The sequence below is a fragment of the Pecten maximus genome, chromosome 7, assembly GCF_902652985.1.
Source record: "Pecten maximus chromosome 7, xPecMax1.1, whole genome shotgun sequence".
NCBI classification, from domain to species: domain Eukaryota; kingdom Metazoa; phylum Mollusca; class Bivalvia; order Pectinida; family Pectinidae; genus Pecten; species Pecten maximus.
This window is the reverse complement of record NC_047021.1, coordinates 8,331,788-8,345,057: the sequence shown is the minus strand read 5'-3', so window position 1 is coordinate 8,345,057 and position 13,270 is coordinate 8,331,788. Positions and strand designations below refer to the sequence as shown.

Genomic DNA, 13,270 nt, shown 5'->3' with positions numbered 1-13,270 from the left:
ATAACACACTGAACGGGAACAAAATAAAACGATCCGTTACGAAGTTATGATCGTTCAAAAAACGTCCAAAAATTTTCTATTTATAGATCTGTGACCTTGACCGTTGAACGTATGAACATAAAATTGCACCAAGATCGACAACTTGACATTGTCTATCATGTACTAAGATATGAACGTTCTATCTGCATTCGTTTTTGAGAGATTTTGGTCACAAAAAAAGTGTTAAGAATAATAATAATAATAACTAGATTTGATCAAGATCAAAACACGGGATTTCCAACAAGAAAATGATCGCTGACATGTTCTCATTCTGACGAACGCTTTTGTACGTTTTACCTACGATTTCTCTTCGTTTTCTCTTCGCTTCCCTTCTTTAAACAATATTAAAATAATGTTATCTTTCACATACGATGAAAATACACCGTTTTAAAAGAATTTGAATTTTTCGATTTTGTATCATTTGACCTCCGTGAATCGTATATCTCGTACCTTGTATCGTGTTTACTGTACTGTGAACCGTGTATCCCGTACCTTGTATCGTGTTTACTGTACTGTGAACCGTGTATCCCGTACATTGTATCGTGTTTACTGTACTGTGAACCGTGTATCCCGTACCTCGTATCGTGTTTACTGTACTGTGAATCCCGTTCCATGTATCGTGTATCCCGTACTGTATCATGTATCATATAACATTTATTGTCTTAAAGGGACTATATGGTTAGAAAACACTATGAGAAATGGATATAAAACGTTATATTTTCTATGAGTATGTTACAAAACTAACACTTTCTCTTAATTACAAAAATTAAAAGTCACTGCAACCATTTACGATATATATCTAAAAAATATAAAAGGTAAACATTTCGGTCTCGAACTAATTCATAAATTACCGCTCGTAGCCTGAAAATGCGCATGCGCGTAAACCGAGAAAAAAGCAAAATGGCGGACGCAAACCAGAAAAAACGACGAGGTCCTAAAAGTTACTTGACGGAAAGTGCAAGAAAACGAAGGAAAAAAGAATCAGAACAGAGAAGAGGAGAGGCGAGAATCTACATCAGCAAAGAGATAGATAGATGGCGTAAGGTAAAGGAAGATCTCGCACTGGAGACTGATTCTAAATTAGCGAAGCTGCTTCTTGACAGGTAAGGCCTAGAAAAAAAAATGTTGTGTTTCCCCTTTCCCGACCGACCCTAATTTTAGGCCACCGACCCTAATTTTTTTTTGTTTGAAATACTGAAAATCCGGAAATTTTCGTAAATTTAGCCCGTTTTCCGTTTTATTATTATACACACCCAAGTCTTATAAACGCTTGTATATGACGGGCACTGGTTTTAAAGCGTATTGATGACCTCGATGTTCAAAAAACATGGCGGCTTTTTGCACGCCGTCGTCTGTTTTGGCACTGACGATAAAAAAATGTAAACACATGGACGAAAAGCGAATTATGACATCACTGCCGCATACAACGCTATGTGGAGATATATTTTATAGATATCACGAAAAAATTGTAAAAGGTGATTGTGTTATATTGGGGAGGGAGGTTGGACAGTCGACTACCTTTGAGGTTGGACCAGGGCTGTCTGTTGGCGACGGCTTCATGGCAAAGCATTGGTTAGAATGACCCTCACCTGCGCTAATCCCATCGAAGTACCATTTTACAGTGCATCTCTTGGACGACTCGATTTGTGCTACTATTGTGGTGGTTGTGATGGGGAGGTTGATCAGGAATTAAAGAAACAATATAAAACTGTTCTGCCCGTGTGTCTAGAATGTCTCGAACATGAACAGCCTCCATGTTATCGTCCATACGGAAAAAAATCGAAGAGTGGAAACTCTCAATAAACTGCGTTTATAATGACATGGTTTTACTGTTCTGACTATTAATATGATGCTCCTATTTGAGATTATCTGAAAAGAGATAACAAACACTGCAAATAAAGTTTGATATACTTTTAATATCATTTTCATCTCCCAATACATTGCATTTCAAAATGAAGTAAGGTAGAAGAATGATTAAACACTGAAATATAATGATATTGAAATGATATATACAGCATATATAAATATTCAAATATGAACATTTGATTATTTTTTTTTTTTAAAAAGATGAAAAAAAAAAAAAAAATCCCTACCTACCTACCCTAATTTTTTGAGAGACGAAAGGGGAAACACAACATTTTTTTTCCTTGGCCTAAGCTAATTCGCTACGGTATCATGTTAGATATATAACTACTGTATATATAATAGATAAACGTATCCAATATTGCCATTGATAGTCCGGTATCCACACATGATTGTGTTATTGAACTTCTCTACTGAAAGTGTCATCTGGTAATGGTTAAATAGTAATTGTATATAAATTTACAATAGTGACACATGTACAACGTGTTTGCTGTTGAACGCAAAGTGGGGCCCAATTGGGGGTATTCGTTCTTAGGAAAATTGATGTGGTGAATAAATACAAGGGCTATTCGATATTATATGGCGGTACTGGTGATATGAAAATAAACGACAGTGATTATAAACATCACATTTATAATAAACAGTGCAACGTATGTTTATAAAAAATATAAAATGCATATGAAATTCATTAGACGGCAGATCTAGATTTTCATACATGTATATATGTATGTAGTACATATACATTAATGATTATCATATATGGCAGCAAAAGTCCTTATTATTACCATTTCATATATAACACAGTAGAGTACAATTAAATGTCATTTAAAAAAAAAAAAACATCAGTATTGTTTTATATTCAAATAATGAATGGTATTGAAATTGTCAATTTCAGTTATGAATTTAAGAAAATATCAGATAAATCCACCACTTCAACCGGCCACATCCATATGTATTCCACACCTGCAAGAAGATATATACCTCCACGAGAGTGTTCAGAAAGTGAAGTCACTATAAGGTATGTTTATATGATTAAGTTTGAGGCAGTTGGAAATGTGGTGTAGCATGGTATGTATAATGACCGTTATAATTACCGATCACACATACAGATACATCACTTCTATTCTAAATTTAGGACTGGCATTATCAATCATTTACTGTCAATGAAGCACATTAAGAATAAAATGTATGTGTTGGTGGGCAAACAATTGCAAGATAAACAACATCAACGATTTATACAGTTTGTGTTGATTTGATTTCTTTTGTTTTGTTTTCCAACTGCTGGTAATTCTATGACTAAAAAGTTTGTTCTGTATGTTTATGTGTGTTATTTATGTTTTTTTAAATGAATATTTTAGGTGGATGACTATCTGTTTGGTCTTTGAAGCTGTATATATATGCACACATGTATTTATATAATGATTCCAGCATGTTTCTTTTGTATATATGTTGCTAGATAATGGATATATTATCATGTAATTAAGTGAAGATTTATATACATGATGTGTATATAGGTTCTCTTTTTATTTAGTGGTCGAGAAATGTCAGGAGTGTTTGTGCAAGAATGTTGGAAAGACATGTCATTGCCTGGACCATCCACAAGTGATTTTCAGTAAGTACAGTATGTACATGTACCAGTATGTATTTGCATTGCTGGTTTGTAATTCGGAGTACGACGACATTCTATAATATTGATCTATAAGTCAAAATGATCTCAATGCATATGTTCAGCTCAACAAACCTCCATCTTTGCATTCAAGAAAAATGAGCTGCGTCTTTTCCGAGAATATTTTAGTGTTTCACAAGAGAATTATCTTTTAGATAGTCAAACCTCTGTCGTCTGTGAATAATGAATCTGCTACATGTATGTATGTGTGTGTATGTTTGAGTAATGAATCTTCTATGTATGTGTGTGTATGTGTGAGTAATGAATCTGCTATGTATGTGTGTGTATGTGTGAGTAATGAATCTGCTATGTACATATGTATTTTCTTCTGTGTTATTACATAGATTACATTACATAGATAAACAAATTACACTGGAAAAATGCTTTGAAAAATAAACAAACTGAATATAAATATAAATACTACATTTGTATTTCTTCTTCAGACATTTCAAACATGATTGAAATAAATGATTTTTCTGAACTGCAGTGTCCAGAATCGTAGGTAGAAGTAATATTTTTAGAAAGAACGATCAATGCTACAATAAACAATTAATGTCATTTATTATATCTATTTTGAAGGAATCAACATATTCAGAAGGCCGATATCACTACCAAAGAGGCGAGCAGCTTCATAAATCCTTTTGAGTAAGTTTCATTGATGTATATTACTGTGGGGTTAAGGGCTGTGGTGGCTGAGTGGTTAAGGTGTCCCAACACTTTATTACTAGCCCTCCATCTCTGGGTTGCGAGTACGAAACCTACGTGGGGCAGCTGCCAGGTACTGACCTTGGGCTAGTGGTTTTTATCCGAGTACTCTGGCTTTTCTACACCTCAAAACGTGGCACGGCCTTAAATGACCCTGGCTGTTCATAGGACATTAAACAAAAAAATCCAATCCTGTGGAGTTAGACCATCACATCCCAGAGTTGAACTAAACATTTTTTTGCTTTCTTGTTTTTCTACATTTTTTTTCATTTTTTGAATGTATCGTAGGTTTTCAGCTACTTATGAATGAAGACTGAGTATCACAAATTAGTTAAGTCAAGTATGCAATATTAGTTTTATTTTTCCAATATTCAAAATTATACCAATTTTTGTATTTTAATTATTTATAGACAAACATTTTTGAGACAAGCTATGCTGTTCTACAATAGCTCCTGTTATGATTTATCTGTTTTTTAGCCCACCATCATCAGATGGTGGGCTATTCAAATCGCCCTGCGTCCGTGGTCCGTGGTCCGTCCGTCCCTCCGTCCGTCCCTCCGTCCGTAAACAATTCTTGTTATCGCTATTTCTCAGAAAGTACTGAAGGGATCTTTCTCAAATTTCATATGTAGGTTCCCCTTGGTGCCTAGTTATGCATATTGCGTTTTGAGACCAATCTGAAAACAACATGGCCGACAGTCAGCCATCTTGGATTTTCACAATTGAAGTTTGTTATCACAATTTCTGAGAATGTACTGAATGGATCTTTCTCAAATTTCATAAGTAGGTTCCCCTTGGTCCCTTGTATTGCATTTTTGGACCAGTCTGTCCTGAAAACAACCTGGCAAACAAACAGCCATTATCGTTAAATCTCAAATTTCTTATATAGCTAGGATTCCCTTGTTTGAAAAGTACTGGAGGGATGTCTCAATTTGCACAGATTAGTAAAATGAAGGGAAAAGTAGAGAAAAGATCAATCTGACATGGAACCTATGAAGATCATTCAATGGTGGGCGCCAAGATCCCTCTGGGATCTCTTGTTATATTTTTGTTTTCTCCTTTTATCAGCTTAACAATAGATGTCACTGAAAATGTCGACGAGGATGACCAAACCACTGATGATGAGGATTATGAACCAAGTTTCGACATCACTCTCAGGTACAGAACAATTCAAAATTCAAAATGGTCTGTATCCGAGATATGGATGACCTAGCTCAAAAATTTTATTCCTGGCTGTAATTTTGTGTTTTTTGACTGATTTACCTGAACTTGGCAAAGATGTCCAGTTCACAGAAATCAACACTCCAGTATAAAGCCTAGGTCAAGGTCACAGAGTCCGAAGTCGATGTCAAACTTTGATCCTTTTCACTGATGAACATTTATTAATGACACTTTGAAGCAGTGTTTGTCAAAATTAAGCAATGATTCTACTGACTAAAGGTCAAGGTCACTGGAATTTGGTATGTTTGTAAATGTCAATCATAAAACCTATATGGCCAATTTGGAGGATATATTACCACAAGACATTCCGAATTCTTGATGAAGTGTCACAGTTCCGGTTATATTTTTAAATGTCAGATATTTATTTCTCCCTCAATTGTTTTTATTAGCTCACCTGCCCGAAGGGCAAGTGAACTTATGCTGTGTGTCATGCTGGGGTGAAGGGCTACAAAGTTTGTTCAAATAAATTACCTTGGCCTTCATTCAGGGTCACATGGGTCAAATAGGCTATAATCTTCAAATGACTTCTTCTCAATAACCAAGAGGCCCAGGGACTTGATATTGGGCCTGTAGCATGCTGGGGTGAAGGGCTTCCAATTTTGTTCAAATAAATATTTATTTATCTTTTATTTGTTTAATGCTGTGAAGGAATGTTAGACAAAGGATTGCAGACCATTGAAGCAATGGATTCATGATGTTGTGAACAACTTCTGGCATGTCTGTCAGAATGCCAGTACATATTCGGAGTTCGTGGTTAGCATTTTTAGCTCACCTGGCCCGAAGGGCCAGTGAGCTTATGGCATGGCGCAGCGTCCGTCGTCCGTCGTCCGTCCGTCAACTTTTCCTTTAAATCGCTACTAGTCCTAAACTACTCAGTGGATTTTGACCAAATTTGGTCTGAAGAATCCTTGGGTGAAGGGGAACCAATTTTGTATAAACGGTGGGTCGGCCTCCCAGGGGCCTTAGGGGTGGGGCCCAATAGGGGAAATATAGCAAATTCTTTGAAATCCTTCTTCTTCCATAGGAATAAAGGGATTTGATCCATATTTGGTCTGAAACATCCTTGGGTGAAGGGAAACCAATTTTGTATAAACAGTTGGTCTGGCCCCAAGGGGCCTTCAGTGTGGGGCCCAATAGGGGAAATAGGGTTAATCCTTTAAATCGCTACTAGTCATAAAGTTATGAATGAATTAGAACCAAATTTGGTCAGGAACATCCTCGGGAGAAGGGGAACAGAGTTTGTATACATTTTTACTCTGAACCCCCAGGGGCCTGAGGGGCGGGGCCAAATAGAGGAAATAGGGTTAATCATTTAAATCGCTACTAGTCATAAAGTTATGGATGAATTTGAACCAAATTCTGGTCAGGAACAAGTTTGTATAAATTTTTACTCTGAACCCCAAGGGGCCTGAGGGGCGGGGCCAAATAGGGGAAATAGAGATTAAGTCTTTAAATCGCTACAAGTCATAAAGTTATGAATGAATTAGAACCATATTTGGTCAGGAACATCCTTGGGGGGAGGGGAACAGATCTAGAGTTTGTATAAATTTTACTCTGAACACCCAGGGGCCTGAGGGGCGGAGTCTAAGAGGCCCAAGGGTCTTTCCCCACCCTAAGGGACTTAGTTTCTTCACAATTAGGTTGTAAAAATAATCAATAGGGTCTTTCAGTCCCTTAGAGAGTATGTGTATGAACAAATTGAACATGAACATTATTTTGACATTTGGTCAAATCCAACAAGGTGAGCGATACAGGCCCCATGGGCCTCTTGTTTGTATCTGTAATAAAATTATATTTGGCACAAGAATTCAAGATTGTATTACTTCAAAATCATTTCAATAATACAAAAAAAAAATGAATATTTGTAAACAATAACTTGCAATAAGTACTTTTTGTACTTTCAGGGAATGTGGGCAGGTGTTTTGCACCACGTCGTTGGTGAGCATTCGTGGGGTATTCCATACACAGATGATGGAGTTGCTGAATGTTCACATGGCCCCTTGTCTGATGTTGAAGCTGTAGGAAAGTCTCTGGAAAAGGGAAGTACAGCTCACAACACACTGAGGAAGGTTAATTGTGCTCTACAAACCATTCCTCGATAAAATACACTACTTTCTGAACTTTAGGTAAGGATACCAAAAGGGCAAATAGAATAGTATATAAATATTCTTTTAAAATCTGATGTGAATTAATTTTTGAGGAAAAAATCTGTGAATTGGTAAAGATCAATACAGCGTTACTGTATACTCTGTAATATTGCATTCCTAAAAGAAGGGAAAAAAAAACAGAGTTGAAATGTACTAGTATTTATCATTTGAAAAGACAATGTTTACGTTCATAATAATCTTTGAACAGAAGTTATTTTTTCTTATATTTGTCTTACAGAAGTACAGCAGAACTTGAAAACTATCACCAGTTGATATTAATGTATGCAGCCAAAAGGTTTGCTTACACTCCGCCTGTTTACAAGGCACGCACCATTTTGGCAGCTCTTGACTACAACTTCCACATCGATAGAGAAACAAAGACAAATGCAGATGGCTCAGTAAGGTAAGGATTGCGATATTGCCAGTTCTGGTAGTTCCTGTTATATATTATTTGTACATGGCATAATGGCTGAAGACACTGATATTTTGAATATCGTACTTGTTATTTTGGTCTGTTACTTCCTTTATACTCAATGTTTACATGGTTTATATATTTGTTTCTGTGTGTTCGGATGAACTGATTGCATGACTTTTAGGATTTTCTTTTGTTTAAAGGTACCACAGAACTTACAACAAGAAAAGTGGAAGGTGGTCCGCTGTGCCCTACAAAGTGAAAAAGAAATACAGCTACATCAGTGACCTGATTTCTGCTGTAGTTGAAAAGAGGCTACTTGATAGAGAAGGAATGCATAAAAGCAAGACGTTATCGCCCTAAGATCCCAGACACATTTCCAGCGGTTTAGCCCTCCTTACTCCACCTTCTACTGCCATATTAGTAGAAGAAAAAAAGTCAAGACTTAAGTGATTCTAGTGTCACAAATAGGACTCAACAATCTGCTGGCTACTCCTCCTTAACCACTTAGATTTCAACAAAACTTGCTACAAGGCTACTGTCATTATTCTATGAATAACCTCATTGGGGAAGTGGGGATGTTGTTAGGTGTTGGCCCACAACAGCTACATTTGTAGCTATTATTATTTGTAGTATATGCCATATAAGATTTGGGTTTCACATGTGTTTTATGTTTCAAAATTCATGTGCAAAACTAATCTACTACTTGTCGGATGGAAAATACTCAATACTCAATGTTTACATTTCTGTAATAAGCTGCAATAATTCAACAACAATGATAACATAAAAAACAGAAGTGTATTTTTATGAGATAATTCTAGCTACACATGTATTGCTTATTATGTTAAACAATTGAAGACAATCTTATCGGAAGCAAAGTTATACAATTTGGTAGATCTTTCTTGCAGCAGAGCTTCTCTGGTTGTGTAGGCATTTCTCTGCAGTTACCACAAACACCAATCTGGACTGTACATGTTTCCATCTGGTCTGGGATGGTAACCTCCAATGTTTCCACTACTGTCTTTGACCAAGTCAAAAATCAAAGAAGGAAACTGCTGTGCTGTCTGATGCAAAATATACTTAGTCTCTTCATGTGACATTTCATCAATTCTTGTCTGGAATAGATACATAAATAATCTTTTTAAATGACACTTCTGTAAGAGATTTGGGTTATATAGTTACATTTGGATACTAAATAATTGGATAATGTAATCGGAGACAGAATGATATTTTTACAGTACAGTGTACAGGATCCAGAAAATAAAAAAAAATATATTGAAATTATTACTGAATAATGATATGATCACACAGGACAGATAAAATAAATGAAAAAGTGTTATATATGTATTCAATACCCAGAAATGTAAAATCGCTGTAAAAGCAAAGTTTAGAACGGCTAAATGTTGTTTCTAATAATAATGGTTTGATATGGTTGTTGAATTAAACGATTAGTAAACATCAATTACTTTCAATATTTATCTTCTGGCTTGCAAGCTGGTTGCTGCATTTTCTGCCCTGTCACTTTCCTGGCCCTGATGTCTTCCACGGGCTCCTCTTCCACCAACTCTTCTCCCTCGTGCTGTGCCAGTTCTAGATCTATCAGTGCTACGACCTATGCCTCATCCCCTAGCACGTGAACGGCCTCGCCCTCTTCCCCTAGCTCTGACAGGACTGTCTAAACTTGAACTTGTTCCTTGCGAAGCTGGTGATGGAGTCTATGACACAACAGAATATATAATTAGCCAGCATATATATATATATATAGTGTTGATGTCCCAAGCGATTGAAATTTTCTATAACTATCAAAGGAAGAAGGAACATAAAAGTAGAAACATAGCGGACCTACTCATTACTTCTGGCATTTATTCTGCACAATTAAACTTTTCACAATGACATACATGTAGCCAAACACTGGTGTGTCGTATGTCACACGTACATGTGTAGTACTCTTTATTACTTGCATGTATTCATACCAAAATGATTAACGCAGAATTTATTGTAAACATCAAATATGATTGTATACAAAGAAAGTATCAATACCTGTGCATTTCTGAAAAGAAAACAGTCACAAACAAGCTAAAATCTTATTGAATTACTGAATACATCTAGTTTCTGTTCCGATTGTAATTACCCTTTTTTGGGCCCCACTAGTTGAACGGCAGTGATAGATATATATATTTATCGCACGACAAAGCCCAAATAACACAAATTACCCAGCTCAATTTTTGAAACTTATATATTATAACACTATAGAATCATTATTTGCGAACATAAATTAGCAGAAAGGCGCAAAGTATGTGTTATACCGAAGACATGTACGTTTGTTTACACTTACCTCGTAATCCATTTTTTCTTTGCGACGGATGTAAATAACTGCGTCACGTGACAAGCCATGTGACCTTTTCGGCTTTCTCCGTAAGCAACCGAGCGTGATATTGTTTACAATGTAAACAATGTTCCGACCCCGAAAATATGTACAAAAACACCCAACTTGACGGTGTAGCCGCTTGTATCGCTTAATTATGGGTATATCTTATTATTCAAAGGCCGAATTCTTCAATTCCTGAGGTTGATATCTAAGGTAATAGTCCCTTTAACCGTCCAACAAGAAAATGATCGCGGATATGTTCTCGTTCTGACGAACGCCTTTGTACGTTTTACCTACGATTTCTCTTCGTTTTCTATTCGTTTTCTCTTCGCTTCCCTTCTTTAACCGATCAGTTGACCTTCTAACGTTGCAAACATCTTTAAAATAACGTTTTCTTTCACATACGATGAAAATATTTTGAAAATTTGAAATTTTCGATTTTTGATCATTTGACCTTTGTGACCTTGAGCCAAGGTCAACATCAATGAAAAGCAATTAAGTTTATAGCCCTTTGACCAAGCTATCACTGTACCAAAAATCAAATCTGTATGTGTAAAGATATATGAGTAAAAGGAAATTTAGTGCATTTTTGGGACAAATTTGAATTTTGGCGGGAAAACCAACATTTTTCAAAGTGCCATTTCTACGTCATTTTTTATCGCACGACCATAACACTTGCACCGTTTGTCATGATTAATCATGCACTTTCCGATTCATATAAAAAAATTAGTAATTTTGAATTTAAAATTTTTGACCTTGATTTGACCTCATTCTTAGATCTTGACCTTGAGATATTTTTTGATAATATATATAAGAAAAAAGTTAGTGCCGACCATGATCTACAAGATGCACTGATTGTTCAGGGAATAAAACGAACAGAAAAAGAGCCTGACTCAAAAGATTTTTTTTGAATTTTAGTTTTTTTGATAATTTGACCTTGAATGAAGGTCAAGGTCAATGAAAAATAGTATTTTTTGTAGCTACTCTTACATGCTATTGTTGTGCCAAATATCAAATCTGTATGTGTATAAATGAAGGAGCTGGAAAATTTTTAGTCATTTTTTGCCGATTTTTGAATTTTGGCGGGAAAAACTTCGAAATTTTTAAAGTGCCATATCTCCGTCATTTTTCATCCGACGATCAAAAAAAGTTCATAATTCGTCTCAGTGCATCATACTCTTTCGTTTGGGATGAATCCGTTTTCAGATTGAGAATTTTTTTTTCGATATTTTCTTTACCCCTTGACGAGGTCATGACCTTGACATATTCTCTGATAAGATGGCATGGAGAAAAGTTAGCTCTGTCCCTGATCTACATAACACACTGAACGGGAACGAAATAGAACGATTCGTCACGAAGTTATGATCGTTCAAAAAACGTCCAAAAATTTCTATTTATAGATCTGTGACCTTGACCGTTGAACGTATGACCATAAAATTGCACCAAGATCGACAACTTGATATTGTCTATCATGTACTAAGATATGAACGTTCTATCTGCATTCGTTTTTGAGAGATTTTGGTCACAAAAAAAAGTGTTAAGAATAATAATAATAATAACTAGATTTGATCAAGATCAAAACACGGGATTTCCAACTAGAAAATGATCGCAGACATTTTCTCGTTCTGATGAACGCTTTTGTACGTTTTACCTACGTTTTCTCTTCGTTTTCTCTTCGCTTCCCTTCTTTAAACAATCTTAAAATAACGTTATCTTTCACATACGATGAAAATACACCGTTTTAAAAGAATTTGAATTTTTCGATTTTGTATCATTTGACCTCCGTGAATCGTATATCTCGTACCTTGTATCGTGTTTACTGTACTGTGAATCGTGTATCCCGTACCTTGTATCGTGTTAACTGTACTGTGAATCGTGTATCCCGTACCTTGTATCGTGTTTACTGTACTGTGAATCGTGTATCTCGTACCTTGTGTCGTGTTAACTGTACTGTGAATCGTGTATCCCGTACCTTGTATCGTGTTAACTGTATTGTGAATCGTATATCCCGTACCTTGTATCGTGTTTACTGTACTGTGAATCGTGTATCTCGTACCTTGTGTCGTGTTAACTGTACTGTGAATCGTGTATCCCGTACCTTGTATCGTGTTAACTGTATTGTGAATCGTATATCCCGTACCTTGTATCGTGTTTACTGTACTGTGAATCGTGTATCTCGTATCGTGTTAACTGTACTGTGAATCGTGTATCTCGTACCTTGTTTCGTGTTTACTGTATTGTGAATCCCGTTCCATGTATCATGTATCCCATATTGTATAATGTATCCAGTAACATTTATCGTCTATCCCGTACCGTGTATTCCATAGCGTGTATACCGTATCTGGTACCTTGTATCGTGTTTACTGAACCGTATATCCTGTGTCCCGTACAACGTATCGTGTATCCCGTAACGTGTATTGTGTATACTGTACCGTGTATCGCGTACCAAGTACCTTGTATCTCACATCAAGTATTGTGTATACCGTTCCGTGTTTCGAGTGTACTGTACCGTATATAGTGTAGCCCACACCATGTATCATGTTTACTGTATCGTATGTCGTGTATCCCGCACAATTATCGTGAATCCTGTACCGTGTATTGTGTATACCTTACCGTGCATCATGTATACCATACCTTTATCTTAGTTTTTTGTTGTTTTTTTTTAATTTTTTTTGATGATTTGACTTTGAAACGTTACACACATCTTCATCAGACCATTTTTTTCTATAGATGATCAAAATAAAGATTTTTTTAAGAATTCAAAATTTTCGATTTTTGGTCATTTGACCTCTGTGACCTTGAACGAAGGTCAAGGTCAATGAAAAGCAATCAAGTTTGTAGCCCTCCGT

General features: G+C 36.0%; 1 protein-coding gene and 1 long non-coding RNA gene across 3 annotated transcripts; one reads left to right on the top strand and one right to left on the bottom strand.

Moving 5' to 3' along the window:
* Window positions 1-596: 596 nt before the first annotated feature.
* On the top strand, window positions 597-8,798 carry LOC117331514. 2 transcript variants are annotated; one of them, XR_004533564.1, is made up of 7 exons: window positions 597-1,142; window positions 2,798-2,920; window positions 3,434-3,514; window positions 4,148-4,213; window positions 5,342-5,431; window positions 7,399-7,620; window positions 7,880-7,997. XR_004533564.1 is itself a non-coding variant. In XM_033890256.1 (7 exons), exons 1-7 carry the CDS (start codon window positions 907-909, stop codon window positions 8,414-8,416), a joined length of 921 nt encoding a protein of 306 aa, XP_033746147.1. In that variant the 5' UTR covers window positions 612-906; the 3' UTR covers window positions 8,417-8,798. The 2 variants fall into 2 exon arrangements, 1 of the variants encoding a protein (XP_033746147.1); XM_033890256.1 differs by lacking the exon at window positions 7,399-7,620 and adding an exon at window positions 8,257-8,798 and having other exon boundaries at window positions 612-1,142; window positions 7,880-8,044.
* Window positions 8,799-8,902: 104 nt separating this feature from the next.
* LOC117331515 lies at window positions 8,903-10,739 on the bottom strand. Its single transcript, XR_004533565.1, has 3 exons — window positions 10,389-10,739; window positions 9,520-9,768; window positions 8,903-9,168 (listed from the first exon to the last, which is right to left on the bottom strand). It is a non-coding gene; the product is annotated as an uncharacterized LOC117331515 (long non-coding RNA).
* Window positions 10,740-13,270: the final 2,531 nt, after the last annotated feature.

Bases quoted from the DNA above. Each gene is read 5' to 3' on its own strand.
- LOC117331514 (XM_033890256.1), top strand. From the start codon at position 907: ATGCGCATGCGCGTAAACCGAGAAAAAAGCAAAATGGCGGACGCAAAC. The intron at 1,143-2,797 runs GTAAGGCCTAGA...TGTCAATTTCAG, and splicing joins GCGAAGCTGCTTCTTGACAG to TTATGAATTTAAGAAAATAT. The intron at 5,432-7,879 runs GTACAGAACAAT...TTTGTCTTACAG, and splicing joins AGTTTCGACATCACTCTCAG to AAGTACAGCAGAACTTGAAA.